At 44.0% G+C, this 18,633-nt stretch overlaps 1 protein-coding gene across 3 annotated transcripts; it reads right to left on the minus strand.

Moving 5' to 3' along the window:
* Positions 1 to 4,910: 4,910 nt before the first annotated feature.
* LOC135533077 (1-acylglycerol-3-phosphate O-acyltransferase ABHD5-like) lies at positions 4,911 to 16,341 on the minus strand. Of its 3 annotated transcripts, none has more exons than XM_064960473.1 (10): positions 16,264 to 16,340; positions 12,297 to 12,395; positions 11,817 to 11,914; positions 11,557 to 11,726; positions 10,794 to 10,957; positions 7,530 to 7,684; positions 7,266 to 7,377; positions 6,704 to 6,890; positions 6,426 to 6,494; positions 4,911 to 6,248 (listed from the first exon to the last, which is right to left on the minus strand). In XM_064960473.1, exons 1-10 carry the CDS (start codon positions 16,293 to 16,295, stop codon positions 6,156 to 6,158), a joined length of 1,179 nt encoding a protein of 392 aa, XP_064816545.1. In that variant the 5' UTR covers positions 16,296 to 16,340; the 3' UTR covers positions 4,911 to 6,155. The 3 variants fall into 3 exon arrangements, with proteins under 3 accessions (XP_064816545.1, XP_064816544.1, XP_064816546.1); XM_064960472.1 differs by having other exon boundaries at positions 10,794 to 10,996; XM_064960474.1 differs by lacking the exon at positions 12,297 to 12,395 and having other exon boundaries at positions 10,794 to 10,996; positions 16,264 to 16,341.
* Positions 16,342 to 18,633: the final 2,292 nt, after the last annotated feature.

The following is an 18,633-nucleotide window of genomic DNA, read 5'->3' on the forward strand; positions in this document are numbered from 1 at the left end:
ATTGATTTCACTCACTCTCTCCCTCCATCTGTCTTTCTCTTCTTGCTATCTCTCTCTCTATTTCTACATCTCTTTCTCTGTATTCCTCCTCCTCTTGCGCTCTCTCTATTTCTACATCTCTTTCTTTATCCATCCTTCTCTTGCGCTCTCTCTCTCGTCTTCCCTCCATTCTTTCCTCTATACACAGTATATTTTTGCCTCTTTCTCAATCTCTCAATATTTCTGTCTGTCTCCCTCCATCTCTCCATGTGTCCTGTAACAGAAGCAGAGCTGTGCTGTGAGTCGTGATCTGTGTGGAAGACAAGGCATGGAGTCTCCCAGTGTGGAAGACAAGGCATGGAGTCTCCCAGTGTGGAAGACAAGGCATGGAGTCTCCCAGTGTGGAAGACAAGGCATGGAGTCTCCCAGTGTGGAAGACAAGGCATGGAGTCTCCCAGTGTGGAAGACAAGACAGGTAAAGAGAGGGAAGACATGGAGTCTCCCAGTGTGGAAGACAAGGCATGGAGTCTCCCAGTGTGGAAGACAAGACAGGTAAAGAGAGGGGAGGCATGGAGTCTCCCAGTGTGGAAGACAAGGCATGGAGTCTCCCAGTGTGGAAGACAAGACAGGTAAAGAGAGGGGAGACATGGAGTCTCCCAGTGTGGAAGACAAGACAGGTAAAGAGAGGGGAGACATGGATTCTCCCAGTGTGGAAGACAAGACAGGTAAATGAGGGGAGACATGGAGTCTCCCAGTGTGGAAGACAAGACAGGTAAAGAGAGGGGAGACATGGAGTCTCCCAGTGTGGAAGACAAGACAGGCATGTTGCGGCTGAGGCAGCATCTGCAGGGCTTTTCACACATTCATCCTTGAATGAAAAAACAAATAAGTTCTGGAAAGCAGTTTGTGTGGCAGGTGAACCAATCCATTAATCAGGATGTCAGGTTTCTGGAAAATCAGCAGGTCTAACAGTAGTAGGGGAATGACAATGAGAGAAGAGAAGAGCGATAGGACAGAGGTGGTTGCTCTTCCTCCTCTACTGTCGACGCCCATTTAGCTTTATTCTCTCCCCCGATCTCTAGACTTCTCTCTCTGAAACACACGTCTGCCAAGTCATGGTTAGTCACATCTTTTTACATGGATAAGAGCAGATAAGAGCGTCTGCTAAATGACTTAAATGTAAATGTAAATGTATGGTCAAATAGTAGAGGACTTACTCTGAAAGAGGGCTTCTATAACCTCCTGACAGACAAACAGAGAGGCAACCCTGCATTGCCCTCAAATGCTTTTTACCTACAGTACATCACTTCTCTTGAAGTCAGTGTTGAAATCAGGTCATCTTACAGATATAGGACAGTGACACTGAGCTTATTGTGTTGAGGTCATGGTTTCTCCCTCGATGACGCGGCTTCTCCCTCGATGACGCGGCTACTCCCTCGATGACGCGGCTACTCCCTCGATGACGCGGCTACTCCCTCGATGACGCGGCTACTCCCTCGATGACGCGGCTACTCCCTCGATGACGCGGCTACTCCCTCGATGACGCGGCTCGATCATTCGATGACGCGGCTACTCCCTCGATGACGCGGCTACTCCCTCGATGACACAATCAAGTGCATTTCCCAGGAGTCCACGAGTCTTCTCAGCAGTGGATTGCAGTGCTTCCTTAGCAGCCTTGTAGTTGTACACTGCCAGATAACATCCCTATAGGAGGGAGCTTTCAAAGCCTCTGCGTCAAATGGATGTGTCATGCTCAAACTGTTATCACCATGGCTTTCATTGAATGTGACCTGTCCGGAACTATGAAGAGTACAGCGACATCTCCATTCTGAACGAGGAGAGCAGAGGGGGAGAATGTTTCAATTTAGATATTCATCTGACGTTACGTCTTCCTTTTGGTGTTTGTACTGGCTCAACAATTACATAAAGTCATAACGATTTGTATAACACTTTGTTTTTAACTAAGTGCTGGACATAAAATAATGAAACAGACTGGAAGGATAAATGAAAAAAGATAGCTAATTAAAATCATACATTAAAAGCATTTTTATAAATGTGAGATGACATGACATGACATAAGGGTGAATATTGTACCAATCCTGTGATATCACCTGTCAAAACATATCGTGCTTGTATGCAGTGAATTGAAGGTTCCGTACACCTCGTACAGTACTTAACATATTGATGTAGAATGTCCTTCTGCAAACAGAGCTATATCTCAGTAGCATTTTTATTTAACAACTATCACTTCCTTCTGGTGAATGAATGGATACTGCTTCATGGATCATCTTCGTTTAGAGACTAAACAGATCTTGACATTTAGAGAAAGTATTAGGCACTAAGAGATGCAGGCGATAAGACGAGTGGTGCAGATTGGGTAGTCTGTGATGCAACCTGGTGTCTAGACAGAGCGCAGATTTAAGCCCTGGAAGTCAGAGAAGGTCTTGCCTAAGGGTGGGACTAATGGTACCGTGTGTGAGAGATATGGGGGTGGCAGTGGAAACGCTAGCTGCTGCAGAGCCTGAGTGTACACTCTCTGTCTGTCAATGTAGACCGAGAGGAAGGAGGGGAGAGAGAGGGGGGGGGGGGGGGGGGGATGACGACTGGCAGAATATAATAAATTCGATCTAATATAGGCGCCACGCTGGTTTCCTAGCAACCGCGCCCGCACCCCGTCTGGCATGTTTGCTCTGGAAGCGGCCTCCTCTAGCCCCATGTCAGGTTCATACATACTGCACTGTAGCTACACTACATAGTCCTGCAGTTCTAGACCCTTTACTGTAAACCAGGTTCATATATTGCATTCAGGAAAGTATTCAGACTGACTTTTCAAAATGTTGTTACTTTACAGCCTGATTCTAAAATATATATTTTTAAATGTCCATCAATCTACACACAATATCCCATAATGACAATGCGAAAACAGGTTAAAAAAAACAACATTTCAACAAATACCTTATTTCCATACAGTACCAGTCAAAAGTTTGGACAAACCTACAATCTACTCATTCAATGTTTTTTTCTTTATTTTTACTATTGTCTACATTGTAGAATAATAGTGAAGACATCAAAACTATGAAATAACACATATGGAATCAGGTAGTAACCAAAAAAAGTGTTAAATCAAAATGTGTTTTATATTTTAAATTCTTCTAATAGCGAACCTTTACCTTGATGACAGCTTTGCATACTTGGCATTCTCTCAACCAGCTTCATGAGGTAGTTACCTGTTAAAAGTTACTTTGTGGAATTTCTTTCCTTCTTAATGCGTTTTAGCCAATCAGTTGTGCTGTGACAAGGTAGGGGTGGTATACAGAAGATAGCCCTATTCGGTAAAAGACCAGGTCCATATTATGGCAAGAACAGCTCAAACAAGCAAAGAGAATGACTGTATTGTCACAGAGGTGCAGTGAAATGTGTTGATTTACAGGATCAGCCATAGTAGTAGAACTGCCCCTGGAGCAAATTAGGGTTAAGTGCGTTGCTCAGCGCGGTCATTCGAACCAGCCACCTTTCGGGTACTGACCCAACGCTCTAACCGCTAGGCGTGCCGCCCTACACCCACCCTGTATACATTACTGTAAGTGCACACTGCACCACTCTGAATCTTAGCTTTCACCTAAGGAAGTACAGTATCCTATACCATCGGCTCTTTCCTTAGAAGTCTGTACTATTTCCATACGAGTTTGCACATTTTCATACAGCATTCATGGACAATTGATCCGGGGCTGAACCAATAAGGATAGGATGTCGTTGATATAGATATCACTGTTAACATTGTAAACGTCTTTGTCCGGACACATTTTCAGCACCACATTCCACCCTCCCTTAGAGCTTCTGCCTCTCCCTTGTCCTAATTCACCCTCGCTGTAAGCAGGTTAGCATTGTCGTCATGAATCTTCTTCTGGAGGCAGCTCTGCTGTGAGTGGTCACTAGCTGGCACAGCCATTCATAAAATCTGATTTTAAGCCTAACGTTAAGCATACTACTAACCTGAAATGTAGCCCAGATAGCTAATTTTTGTTTTCATACATTTTAACAATATTTCCAATTTTGACTTTGCAGCTGGCTCATCGAGGAAATCTTTCAGTTGGGCCTCCAGGACAAGACTCGTCCCAATAAACGTCAACCTGCTCACTGTAATGGAGCAAGTTAAAATGCAACGCTGCAGTCCTATATATGGCAGCCATATATAGACCCTAATGCAGAAAAATACCATTCTTCCTTTTACACAGACTATTGATATTTTAAGTGGTCATAGGATGAGAAGCAGAACTGAATGATGTAACATTGACCTTGATGATTCGCTAACTGCACTTCAGCAAGGCAGGCTCCCTCCATCCCTTCCTGATCTGAGGGAGGTTTCCCTCTAGTGGTCACGTACTGAAATACAAGGCCTGCCCTCATCACAGATACGAACCATTACTCTTACTAACCGACAGTTGGCAGCTCTGACATGTCAACGGGCTTTTGGGGGAAATATTGATAAATGTTCACCTTTGCTTTGCTCCATTTTAGAGCACAATAACAAATAACCCAGACTGGTGTAAAGTCTACCCCTGAACGTCATACTGATGTCCATGTTGCAGTTTTGTACTTTTATGGGTACTAAAAAGCTTTGAGATTAGCTCTCCTCTTTGAGCAGAAATCAGTGTGGATAAAAAAAAAAAATGCTTGATAAAGTCACTGTGACAACAATTTATTTTACTGCAGTAATTTTGAAGTGTAACTGCAGTTATACTGCACTTTGACTGCAGTACACTTCAGCTATTCCGCAATTACTGCAGTTACTCCACTTTTACTGCAATCTTTTTTTATAAAGGTGGTGTTCAGACAGAATGCCTATGAGAGTTGTAGTGTTTAAGACTGAAATATTGTTGATCTTCACAACACAAGTCTAAATATACGTGTCACAACCAAGGCCACCGAAATCATAATATAATCTTTATTATTTACAGGTATTTTACAATACATGAATGGAGAAGCACCATTTTTTCTTCCCCACGGTAATTGACTTGTGATTGGAGACTTACAATGATGTACAAGACAACAATACAAAGGCATCCACATGTTCAGGAGTTAATCAAACCGTATCCTTGGGCTCAGCACATCTAGTAAACGGTGCTTTAGATGTTTTTAAAGGTTGCACTGGGTAAAGTGGCTGTAAAAGTCGAAGTAACCCACCCAGTCTGCAACTTCACACACAGATATTAGCTGTCACCTCCATGAAATAAGAGGACAGGCTGCTATATCTATGCTAACTGATCTTAGACCGAGATGCACCCTGGACAGGTGCCTAATAATACTATCAAATACTGTTGCAATGAATGAATGGGGTTTGAGGCCGAACATTCTTTCCCCACAATGGCAGCTGAGAAGAATGGAGTAGTTATCTTCAATTACTAGATTCTGATGCTTCGTTTTCCTTCACCTGCACACGCTAGCTATTAATAAGTGGATTGTTTTAACACGAGACCACAACAAGAGCCAAAACACTATGAATGAGAACATAATTAGAACATCTTGAAGTGAAAACGACCACTTGCAAAAGGACCCATAAAAAGACAAGACCAAAAAGCAGCAGCAATGACTGCAGTCCCTGGTCACATACTAGGTCATTAAAAAGGCACTTCGGTTGACATGGGGAAATCTTTTTATATTTGGTATTTATTTAACCTTGATTTAACTACGCAAGTCAGTTAAGAAGAAATTCTTATTTGCAATGACGGCCTACCCCGGCCAAACCCTAACGACGCTGGGCCAATTGTGCGCCGCCCTATGGGACTGCCAATCACGGCCGGTTGTGATACAGCCTGGAACTGAGATGAAGCACTGAGATTAAGTGCCTTAGACCGCTGTGCCACTCAGGAGCCCATCAGCAAAACCAGAGGTCTAAAAGTTCCACAATCATGTGTATTTAAATCAGAACTCTATGGTCCGTGGTCATATCTACATGAGCTGTTATGACGCAAATGAAACATTTCTAAATAATCTCACAAAGGATCTTTGACAGAATGAGAATAAGTGGTCAAATTGTAGTCTGTATCGTTCTGAGAATCACATTTCTTAAAACAGCAGATTAAAAGCTGACACACTCATCACAAAATGACCAAAATCCGACAAGCAGTAACAACTATGAGCCATTCTCTTTAGTCAGTAGAATGAATACAAAAGTGTCAAACCAAACAATCCAGGAGAATCATCTTTTCAACACGGGGTCCTTCCCTAGTTAGCAGGTCTGCTGTGCTGGTGGGTCTACTACTGAGGACCTAAAGTGAGGATGATCGAGGTAAAATAAAGCCCTATTGAGCTGTATGCCCAGTCCTCTCTGATCCTCACAGATCACATGCTCACTGAGAGGACAAGCTCTGGGCATGACAGGTATAACACGTCACTCTCCGCAGGTTAACTAGTGCCCCCCCCCCTCAGCCCAGCGCGTCACACACCTGAAGCACTCTGTGGTTGAAGTCCTCTGGCTGGTCAGCATATACGTAGTGGCCCGCCCCTCTGATAGCCTGGGAGAGAGGAGGAATAGAAATATGAGATCAGATACACATTCTGGAAAATCATATTCATCTAGGATTTAACACTTCAATTCACTTTTTTTCCTGCCACCTGCTGAATAAATCGGAATATAAAAGCTGAGCCAGCTGTCTCACGCATTACTAGACAACCACACACAGACAGCATCTTAAGTGTTCAGCTTAAAGGAATTGAAACGTACTATGATCTCCACATGAGAGTTTGGCCTCATTCCTTTGATAGCGTTGCCCGAGTTACCGTCGATGCTGGAGCGTGACCCATATATCACAGTAATAGGGATGTCAGCATGGAGCAGGCCAATCCTCTGCAGCATAGGCCTCTTGGCCCACCCGTATGGGATGGTCATGTTCTTGAAGGCTGTCTCACCACTGCAACAGAGTAAACAAACATGATTATTACTAAACAGGGAGAAGTACAGCAGTAAGGTTTACGATAATCTGATCTTCTCAGAATAATCCTTAATAAGCAGCTACTTTGAACTCACCACTACAACAAGAGTAAAACTAACATTATCACTGAAATAAGGGTGTGAGAAATGAAAATCACAGCCTATATTACAAAAGCATTTCAAAATTGAATCATAGCATCATCTTCATTATGGTCTAAGAGGAAAACATTGGAATTGAACTGTATTGAAACTCACTCAGACAGAGACTGTAAATACAGGCCCAGAGTAAGTGGAGATAAAAAGCCAGTGAACTCAAACAGGAACTAAATAGAGAGAGAGGGAGAGAGGGACTAACCTGGGAGTCTGGACGTTCAGGTGATAGATATACTCTGTGACCGTGTCGTCGTTGAACATGGACAAGTATTTCTTCTTGAAGTCTGGTCTTAGAGTTGAAACAAGTGTGGGACCTTGAAGAACAAAGGAGGGGGTTTGAATGCTGGTAAAACTCCATCCCATAAACAATGCAGTGATCCAGTCAGACAGGTATGTAATTGAAATAGAAATTTACTGTAAATTTCATGTCCGTCATCCATCTCGTCAGACAGGCTGCCAGTCTTACCCAGTGGCCCCACCAGACGTAGCCCTGCCAGGGGGTTGAAAGGGCTCAACATGGCTCCCAGGGCTTTGATCCACACGGGGATGGGCCTGTCCTGGTCTTCTGTGTCTGGACGCTCAGGTAAGCCCCACGGCTCAACCAGCACCATGTGCTTTACCCTACAGGACAGTGAAGAGGAAAGGTCAGCCCCACAGCTCAACCAGCACCCTACAGGACAGTGAAGAGGAAAGGTCAGCCCCACGGCTCAACCAGCCCCATGAGTTGCACCCTACAGGACAGTGAAGAGGAAAGGTCAGCCCCACGGCTCAACCAGCCCCATGTGTTGCACCCTACAGGACAGTGAAGAGGAAAGGTCAGCCCCACGGCTCAACCAGCACCCTATAGGACAGTGAAGAGGAAAGGTCAGCCCCACGGCTCAACCAGCCCCATGCGTTGCACCCTACAGGACAGTGAAGAGGAAAGGTCAGCCCCACGGCTCAACCAGCACCCTATAGGACAGTGAAGAGGAAAGGTGCTCAACCAGCCCCATGTGTTGCACCCTACAGGACAGTGAAGAGGAAAGGTCAGCCCCACAGCTCAACCAGCACCATGTGCTTTACCCTACAGGACAGTGAAGAGGAAAGGTCAGCCCCACAGCTCAACCAGCACCATGTGTTGCACCCTACAGGACAGTGAAGAGGAAAGGTCAGCCCCACGGCTCAACCAGCCCCATGTGTTGCACCCTACAGGACAGTGAAGAGGAAAGGTCAGCCCCACGGCTCAACCAGCACCATGTGTTGCACCCTACAGGACAGTGACAGGTCAGCCCCACGGCTCAACCAGACAGGACAGTGAAGAGGAAAGGTCAGCCCCACGGCTCACCAGCCCCAGCACCCTACAGGACAGTGAAGAGGAAAGGTCAGCCCCACGGCTCAACCAGCACCATGTGTTGCACCCTACAGGACAGTGAAGAGGAAAGGTCAGCCCCACGGCTCAACCAGCACCATGTGTTGCACCCTACAGGACAGTGAAGAGGAAAGGTCAGCCCCACGGCTCAACCAGCACCATGTGTTGCACCCTACAGGACAGTGAAGAGGAAAGGTCAGCCCCACGGCTCAACCAGCACCATGTGCTTTACCCTACAGGACAGTGAAGAGGAAAGGTCAGCCCCACGGCTCAACCAGCACCATGTGTTGCACCCTACAGGACAGTGAAGAGGAAAGGTCAGCCCCACGGCTCAACCAGCCCCATGTGTTGCACCCTACAGGACAGTGAAGAGGAAAGGTCAGCCCCACGGCTCAACCAGCCCCATGTGTTGCACCCTACAGGACAGTGAAGAGGAAAGGTCAGCCCCACGGCTCAACCAGCCCCATGTGTTGCACCCTACAGGACAGTGAAGAGGAAATACCATACACCATCAACACCAATCTGAAATAATTGAAACGCCTCTATGGTGGTGAACAAAATAAGTTGAGTTCGTATTGAAAGATCTGGAAAGGAAATAATCTGAACCACTAGGGCAGAGTTTATTAAGTGATCTGTCCATCGGTGAACTGAACAGGGGAAATAAAGGCGCCATTTAGACAGGCAGACCAATTCTGATATTTTTTCCCTAATTGGTCTTTTGACCAATCAGATCTGCTCTGAAAAAATCTGATGTGAAAAGATCAGTGGTCAAAAGACCAATTAGTGGAGGAAAATAACAGAATTGGGCTGCCTGTCTAAACATTGCCAAAGTGCCCCAGTCAGATGGACATTTTGTCCTTAATTCAGAGCCAATTAGGATAATCAGAATGTTTCTGGCTGACTGCTTTAATACTAGAAGGTCAGGATGTGGCTGGCTGCTTGAATACTAGAGAAGGACAGGATGTGGCTGGCTGGCTGGCTGCTTTAATACTAGAAGGACAGGATGTGGCTGGCTGGCTGGCTGCTTTAATACTAGAAGGACAGGATGTGGCTGGCTGGCTGGCTGCTTGAATACTAGAAGGACAGGATGTGGCTGCCTGAATACTAGAAGGACAGGATGTGGCTGGCTGGCTGCTTGAATACTAGAAGGACAGGATGTGGCTGGCTGGCTGCTTGAATACTAGAAGGACAGGATGTGGCTGGCTGGCTGCTTTAATACTAGAAGAACAGGATGTGGCTGGCTGGCTGCTTTAATACTAGAAGGACAGGATGTGGCTGGCTGCTTTAATACTAGAAGGACAGGATGTGGCTGGCTGCTTTAATACTGGAAGGACAGGATGTGGCTGGCTGGCTGCTTGAATACTAGAAGGACAGGATGTGGCTGGCTGGCTGCTTGAATACTAGAAGGACAGGATGTGGCTGGCTGGCTGCTTGAATACTAGAAGGACAGGATGTGGCTGGCTGGCTGCTTGAATACTAGAGGGACAGGATGTGGCTGGCTGGCTGCTTGAATACCAGAAGGACAGGATGTGGCTGGCTGCTTTAATACTAGAAGGACAGGATGTGGCTGGCTGGCTGCTTGAATACTAGAAGGACAGGATGTGGCTGGCTGCTTGAATACTAGAAAGACAGGATGTGGCTGCCTGGCTGCTTGAATATTAGAAGGACAGGATGTGGCTGGCTGGCTGCTTGAATACTAGAAGGACAGGATGTGGCTGGCTGGCTGCTTTAATACTAGGAGGACATGATGTGGCTGGCTGGCTGCTTTAATACTAGGAGGACATGATGTGGCTGGCTGCTTTAATACTAGGAGGACATGATGTGGCTGGCTGCTTGAATACTAGAAGGACAGGATGTGGCTGGCTGGCTGCTTTAATACTAGGAGGACATGATGTGGCTGGCTGCTTTAATACTAGAAGGACAGGATGTGGCTGGCTGCTTTAATACTAGGAGGACATGATGTGGCTGGCTGCTTTAATACTAGAAGGACAGGATGTGGCTGGCTGGCTGCTTTAAGCTGCTCTGATCTGAGTGTGATGAGGTTTTGGAGACATTTATAATGAGTTAGGTTCCTGCTGAAATCTTAGCAACACAGTGAGAGAAGATGATTCCGTTGAGATACAGCACAGAGGGGACACTTTTTAAGGACATTCATGTTGTTATCAGAGGTTAGCACCTGCATACCAACATCCCGTGAGGTCTGGGGTGTACAGTATTAGTCAAGCATAGGAGGGTGAACCAAGGACTGGCTAAATACATGTAGTATTCTATCTTTAACCAAGGAGGTGGCTAAATACTAAGGAATAAAACAACCATTCATGTTGAAACCTGTCTATGGTTCTGAACTGGGGAAAGTGTTGGGTGGTGTCAGGTGATACTTACCTGGTGGGATACTTGAGCGAATAAGCAGCTGCCAAATAACCTCCAAAGTTATGTCCCAGCATGACCATGGCTTCCAGGTTGACTTTAGCCCTCCACTGCTCGATGGAGTCCACAAACTGGGCCTCAGCCTCCTTGGCGTCGGAGCTGAAGTAGGGCCTGCTGCTCTGGCCGAAGCCCAGCAGGTCAAAGGCATAGACGGGCCTCTATTATTAACATTAATAATAATGAAAAGTCATTTTATTTATAAAGGCACTACACAACATGATAAAACTTACTAAAAATAGAAGTCAGTGTTAAAAAGAAAGCATACACAAAATATATAGCAGTCAGACAACAATTAGAGCTAGTTATTTATAGCAGGTGTGGTTGACCAGTTGACCTATTGGTAGTTTCCTGTGACCATCCTCCAAATCTCTTTTGGAAGTCTGGAGAAATTCAGTATGTGATTGGCTGTAAGTAGAAATGAAGTTTCCCCTGCGAAGAGGCATTTCCTTGTTTTTCGTGTCCCTTTTCCTACCTTGTAGTAGCCTATGCACCGTTAGTTACGTACCTTATTCATCCTTGCATAAACTAAAGAAATAGGATTATAACAACCTGTTCAGAGCCGCCGCCATGCAAAATACTGCAGTGGTTTGATATATGGCAATGTGCACTAGTTTCTATCTAGACTCTGTCGTACTACACCCCTTTACATTATCTCTCTGAGGAGAACTTCCTCAGGCTTTCCAACGCTACAATAGAAGCCTGTGCTTCAGAGACTAACCTGTTGGGCCAGGGCGTCTAGGTTGAGGGCCCACAGGCCCACCCCTCCACCGAAGCCATGCAGCAGCACCAGGGGAGTCTGGTTCTTCATGTTTCCATTCAATGTGAGGGTCCACAGCATGTTACCATCCGAGATTGGGACATACTGCTGGGACACCTTGCCTGTGATGCCTGGGGATGAGACGGATCCACACATAATAATCCACAATTGGCCATGGCTGGAAATACAGTTTGATGGTAAAGGAAAGAGGAATTCCTTACATTGCAGCATCTTCTCCTCTGCAGTCTTGAGCTGGTTCTGGGAGGTGGGGCACCAGGAGGGCAGCCAGCTGGTGATCCATGCCGTGGAAGTCCAGGACCTGCATAGACACAGACACAACTCATCAACCAGCCTAGGCTATAGCCTATACGGTCTGGGATTACATTGGGAGTCATGTTGCTGACGGTTGTAATATTTCACAGCAAAAAGGAGACGAGACATTAAATGTAAAAAAAACAACAACTTGTAAACATGCTTCGGGGATAGGTGAAAATAAAATGACATGCAGGGTTTGTTGACTGATTGAACTGCCAGGGATGTTACTTCCTGCCTCAAGCACTGCATGCAGCAGGGAGGTGGAGCAGCACTAGCAGCATATGAGTGGGGTGCAGCAGGGAGGTGGAGCAGCACTAGCAGCATATGAGTGGGGTGCAGCCGGGGAGGTGGAGTTAGTCTGACAATCACACCGGTAGGTAGGTTACCTCAACGTTCTGACCAGGACACTCAACAAATTGTAGAAAAGACTATGAATACCAAGAAACATCAGTAGTCGCTGAGCCAGTCTGCAGCCAAAAAACAAACTAAAAAACAGAGTGGAAAAAGGGATGTTATATGCCAGGAACGACATGTAATAGCCTTATTAATCACATGTGCTTGTGTTAATTGAATAGGGAAATGCAGTTAGTGTTGGGATTCGCTGCATTGGACTTAGTTACATCCTAAATTAAAAAACAGATAAGGTATTGGATAATTGGTTCTTGAAATTGGGTTGCAGTAGTGGAGAAGGTTGTAGTGTACTGGCCTATAAGCTTACAAACACACTTGAACAAAGCTTTCAAGCCTTCCTAAAACATTTCACTTTAGGCATTGTCAATATGGCATTTCCATGGTAGCTGAATTACGCTGTATGCCAATCAAAAAAATATTGATTTAGAAGTTTAACAAACCAACTCTATGCACAATGACTACTTTGAACAATTTACTGGAAAAACTGTGCAGATGCTAAATTTGGTAACAGAATTACGGTAAAATCTCCCTGGGTTTTATTTTTTAATTATTATTTTTTTTTTTCACCTTTATTTAACCAGGTAGGCTAGTTGAGAACACCTTTATTTAACCAGGTAGGCTAGTTGAGAACACCTTTATTTAACCAGGTAGGCTAGTTGAGAACACCTTTATTTAACCAGGTAGGCTAGTTGAGAACACCTTTATTTAACCAGGTAGGCTAGTTGAGAACACCTTTATTTAACCAGGTAGGCTAGTTGAGAACACCTTTATTTAACCAGGTAGGCTAGTTGAGAACACCTTTATTTAACCAGGTAGGCTAGTTGAGAACACCTTTATTTAACCAGGTAGGCTAGTTGAGAACACCTTTATTTAACCAGGTAGGCTAGTTGAGAACACCTTTATTTAACCAGGTAGGCTAGTTGAGAACACCTTTATTTAACCAGGTAGGCTAGTTGAGAACACCTTTATTTAACCAGGTAGGCTAGTTGAGAACACCTTTATTTAACCAGGTAGGCTAGTTGAGAACAAGTTCGCATTTACAATTGCGACCTGGCCAAGATAAAGCAAAGCAGTTCGACACATACAACGACACAGAGTTACACATGGAGTAAGACAAACATACAGTCAATAATACAGTATAAACAAGTCTATATACGATGTGAGCAAATGAGGTGAGATAAGGGAGGTAAAGGCAAAAAAAGGCCATGGTGGCAAATTAAATACAATATAGCAAGTAAAACACTGGAATGGGAGATTTGCAGTGGAAGAATGTGCAAAGAAGAAATAAAAATAATGGGGTGCAAAGGAGTAAAATAAATAAATAAAATAAATTCAGTAGGGAAAGAGGTAGTTAAATTATGGGCTAAATTATAGGTGGGCTATGTACAGGTGCAGTAATCTGTGAGCTGCTCTAACAGCTGGTGCTTAAAGCTAGTGAGGGAGATAAGTGTATCCAGTTTCAGAGATTTTTGTAGTTCGTTCCAGTCATTGGCAGCAGAGAACTAGAAGGAGAGGCGGCCAAAGGAAGAATTGGTTTTGGGGGTGACCAGAGAGATATACCTGCTGGAGCGAGTGCTACAGGTGGGTGATTCTATGGTGACCAGCGAGCTGAGATAAGGGGGACTTTACCTAGCAGGGTCTTGTAGATGACATGGAGCCAGTGGGTTTGGCGACGAGTATGAAGCGAGTGCAGCCAACGAGAGCGATTATTCTGATATTCTGTTACCAAACTTTGTATCTGCACAGTTCTTACTGTATATTTTATGTGGAAATGGTTAAGTCCTTTTGCATAGAGTTATATGGTTTGTTAAACTTTGAAATCAATGTTTTTTTGTTTGGTATACATTTTAAAGTGAAAATTCTGAGTCGGCATAATTCCATGACCATAGAATTTCTCAGGATAATTCCATCACCGTGGAATTGTCCTAAATTAAGATCAGAAAATAGAAACACGGACATTTAAAAGGGCCTATAAGTAGTCTATGTACATGTAAACAACACCTAAAACATCTTGAGATATGACACTGTCAAAGACACCCTCCACTCTGCCCCCCAAAACCCTCACTAACACCATTAGAATGTATCTGTATCATGCTGAAACACTCCAGCCTTGGGATTGTTCAACATGTCAACAACCATTTCAACAGTAACATCGGTTACCCCCAATATCTCTTTTGCCGTCTCCACAATAACCTTCTGCTTTTCACAACCCGAGTCGCATTAATAACCTTACCAATAAAAGCTATGAGGTCAACTTTATTCATTATCAAAGTGTCCTTTGACACCAGGCACGAATGAGCACAAGATTTCTTTACAGGCCTCCGAACCATCAGAAGCACTAGCCACGACAGTAGGTCCACTTACCTCAAGTACATCCATGTGAGCTCCATCAGTCCGCTCTGTAGTTCTACCAATCAGTTTCACGGCTTCTGCATACGATACATCACGACTGTTCCTATATCTCCGAGCCTCTCTCTGCATACGATACATCACGACTGATCCTATATCTCCGAGCCTCTCTCTGCATACGATACGTCACGACTGATCCTATATCTCCAAGCCTCTCTCTGCATACGATACATCACGACTGATCCTATATCTCCGAGCCTCTCTCTGCATACGATACATCACGACTGATCCTATATCTCCGAGCCTCTCTCTGCATACGATACATCACGACTGATCCTATATCTCCGAGCCTCTCTGTACTTGGCATCCACCAAATGCTACAGTGTTCTCCCCCACAATTACAGCACTTAACCTTCACATTGCTACCACATTCAGCGTAACCACGTGTCCCTCCTCACATCTTTTCTTTCCTTTACACTGAGCCGCTACATTATTTGGCTTTTAAAACATTGCAGTGCATATGGGACAAATTCTCTAACATTGAAACGAAGGAATCGGATCTGTACTTTTCTCAGCAAGACTTGATCAAACCTCACCACTACTGATAAGCTTTCACTTGTTTGACCCTCTTTCCTACCAATCAACGTTTTGGCCTCAATTACTCTGCCTCCCGTCACATTTCCTTTAACATCATCTATGGACATAGATATTGGGACACAGTGATGACTTCCCTCAATCTAGCATAAGAACCAGGGACATGGCTATTAATCTTCTTCCCATTAACGTTAAGCTTTTCCATTTTCAGAATAGTCTCTTGCTGAGCCTGGCTACCACACTATATTAACATTCTACTATTTCCAATGAATCGAGCTAATTTCACTTCACCTACCTCGTTCTCTACGGCATGAGTTAGTCAGATAGGGTGTAAGTGAGGCGCCGTGGTCTAATCAAACACTATCACCGCTTTCCACTCCCAACACATCACTACTCTTACTTCATACCTTGGCCCTCTTCATGCTTTCTTCACTAGACGCTTCACTGCTTTCTGTATCATGATCTCTCTTCTTCCTATGTTTTTCAACTACCGAACATTCCCGTCATCCTCCCGCACCATACAGTCAGAACTGACACCCATATTGTTCGCATTCCAACACAGCTGTTCATTTCAAGCTTTCAACCGCTCCGTCGGTTTCATGACTTTTTAACGCGGACCAATGCCACTTTCACGTGCTAGTCGGAACTAGGAACATCGGACATGTCCGACTTTCTAACTTGTTGTCAATCACCTACCGCGTTCAACTAATTAGCAAGTCGAAATGTCCGAGTTTCCTAGCTCCGACAAGCACCCGAACCCGGCATAAACTATAAACATGCAACATTGATGCCACGAGTGTGTTAAGTCAACTGAAAATTAACTTCAGTCTATAGGTGCTTGACGACAAACAAGAACAATCAACATGCTAGGACTAGCTAATAACAAGACACACGAGGGAAACAAATTGTATCATGATTAACTTTTTGTCGGTCGCTTTTATCAATATTGTTATATTTAAAAGAGCGGTTCTAAGTTTGTTTATAAAAAAACACACTCACCCTCTCTCAGTGGTCACCGCTTGGTCAGCCATTCTTCACACAGCCAAATCACATGATCCACAAAACATGACATCACCTGGCGTGTATTCATTAGGAGGTTTCCGTTGCAAAACTTTTGCAATGGAAACCCTTTACCATACTTAAGGATCTAAACGAAAGCAAACCAAAGAGTGTCTATTGTATTGATAAGATAACAATCAAAACACATGTCCTCAAATATACTTTAACAATCAAAACACATGTCCCCAAATATGGAAGGCAGGCAGGAGGTGAGATCAGGTGGGACCAAAAAAAAACAACGTTATTTAACTAGGCAAGTCAGTTAAGAATAGATTCTTATTTACAATGACGGCCTTCCCCGGCCAAACCCTAACCCAGCCTGACGATGCTGAGCCAATTCTGTGCCGCCCTATGGGACTCCCAATCGCGGCCGGTTGTGATACAGCCTGGAAACAAACCAGGGTCTGTAGTGACGCCTCTAGCACTGAGATGCAATGCCTTAGACCGCTGTGCCACTCAGGAGCCCATTCTAGCCAATGAGAGGGCAGATACACGTGTGAACAACAGTCCATAGAGATGGAGGACTCATCTTTGTATCTGTGCCATTATAACGTCTGTGACAGTTTGGGCAGTCCCATTAAAGCTATCTCCATTTTAAAGTAGTCAATTTTTTTCTTCATTGACTGATTGCTACCAACTCATAGGAATCCCCATCCAGTTGAAAACGTATAAATGGTGAAAGCCCTCAATGGCAATGTTCATGACAAATTGGATAATATCCATGATGAGTCCTCTATCAATTTCAATTCAAATGGCTTTATTGGCATGGGAAACATATGTTTACATTGCCAAAGCAAGTGAAATAGATAACAAACAATAGTTAAATAAACAATCAGAAATTAAAAGTAAACATTACACTGACAACATATTATGGCTATATACCATGTTCTAATGATTTGCAAATAGTTAATGTACAAAAGGGAAAATAAATAAACATAAATATGGGTTGTATTTACAATGGTGTTTGTTCTTCACTGTTTGCCTTTTTCTTATGGCAACAGGTCACATCTTGCTGCTGTGATGGTACACTGTGGTATTTCACCTAATAGATATGGGAGTATATCAAAATTGGATTTGTTTTTAAATTCGTTGTGGGTCTGTGTAATCTGAGGGAAATATGTTTATCTAACATTATCATACATTTGGCAGGAGGTTAGGAAGTGCAGCTCAATTTCCACCTCATTTAATGGGCAGTGAGCACATAGCCTATCTTCTCTTGAGAGCCAGGTCTGCCTTCAGCAGCCTTTCTCAATAGCAAGGCTATGCTCACTGAGTCTGTACATAGCCTGTCTTCTCTTCAGAGCCAGGTCTGCCTACAGCAGCCTTTCTCAATAGCAAGGCTATGCTCACTGAGTCTGCACATAGTCAAAGCTTTCCTTCATTTTGGGTCAGTCATGGTAGCCAGGTATTCTGCCACTGTGTACTCTCTGTTTAGGGCCAAATAGCATTCTAGTTTGCTCTATTTTTCAGTTAATTCTTTCCAAATTTGTCAAGAAATTACCTTTTTGTATTCTCATGATTTGGTTAGGTCTTATTGTGGTTTTGGAATCAATTCCTTTTAGGTTGTTGTAGAATTTAACGTCTGTTTTCTGGATTTTGATAATTAGCGGGTATCATCCTAATTTTGCTCTGCATGCAGTATTTGGTGTTTAACGTTGTACACAGAGGATGTTTTTTCAGAATTCTGCATGCAGTCTCAATTTCTTTTTCCCCATTTTGTGAATTATTGGTTGGTGAGCGCACCCCAGACCTCAACCATAAAGGCCAATTGGTTCTATAACCGATTCAAGTATTTTTTTTAGCCAGATCCTAAATGTCAAATTGTATGTTCCTTTTGATGGCGTAGTAGACCCTTCTTGCCTTGCCTCTCAGATCGTTCATAGCTTTTCGGAAGTTACCTTTGGTGCTGATATTTAGGCCGTGGTAGGTATAGTTTTGTGCGCTCTAGGGCAACGGCGTCTGGATGGAATTTATATTCATGGTCCTGGAAACAGGACCTTTTATAGGATCATTATTTATGTCTTACTGAGATTCACTGTCAGGGCCCAGGTCTGACAGAATCTGCAGAGAATATCTCGGTGTTGCTGTATGCCCTCCTTGGCTGGGGACAGAAGCTCTGACAACAGGCACAACTAAGATATAAAGTCTGTTTTTGCCGAAATGCCACAAGCGTCCACTTGTGTATATATATCTTAGTTGTGCCTGTTGTCAGAGCTTGTCAGAGCTTCTGTCCCCAGCCAAGAAGGGCATACAGCAACACACACATATATATATATATATATATATAGATAGATAGATAGATAGATAGAT

The sequence above is a fragment of the Oncorhynchus masou genome, unplaced genomic scaffold (genome assembly GCF_036934945.1).
Source record: "Oncorhynchus masou masou isolate Uvic2021 unplaced genomic scaffold, UVic_Omas_1.1 unplaced_scaffold_2199, whole genome shotgun sequence".
NCBI classification, from domain to species: domain Eukaryota; kingdom Metazoa; phylum Chordata; class Actinopteri; order Salmoniformes; family Salmonidae; genus Oncorhynchus; species Oncorhynchus masou.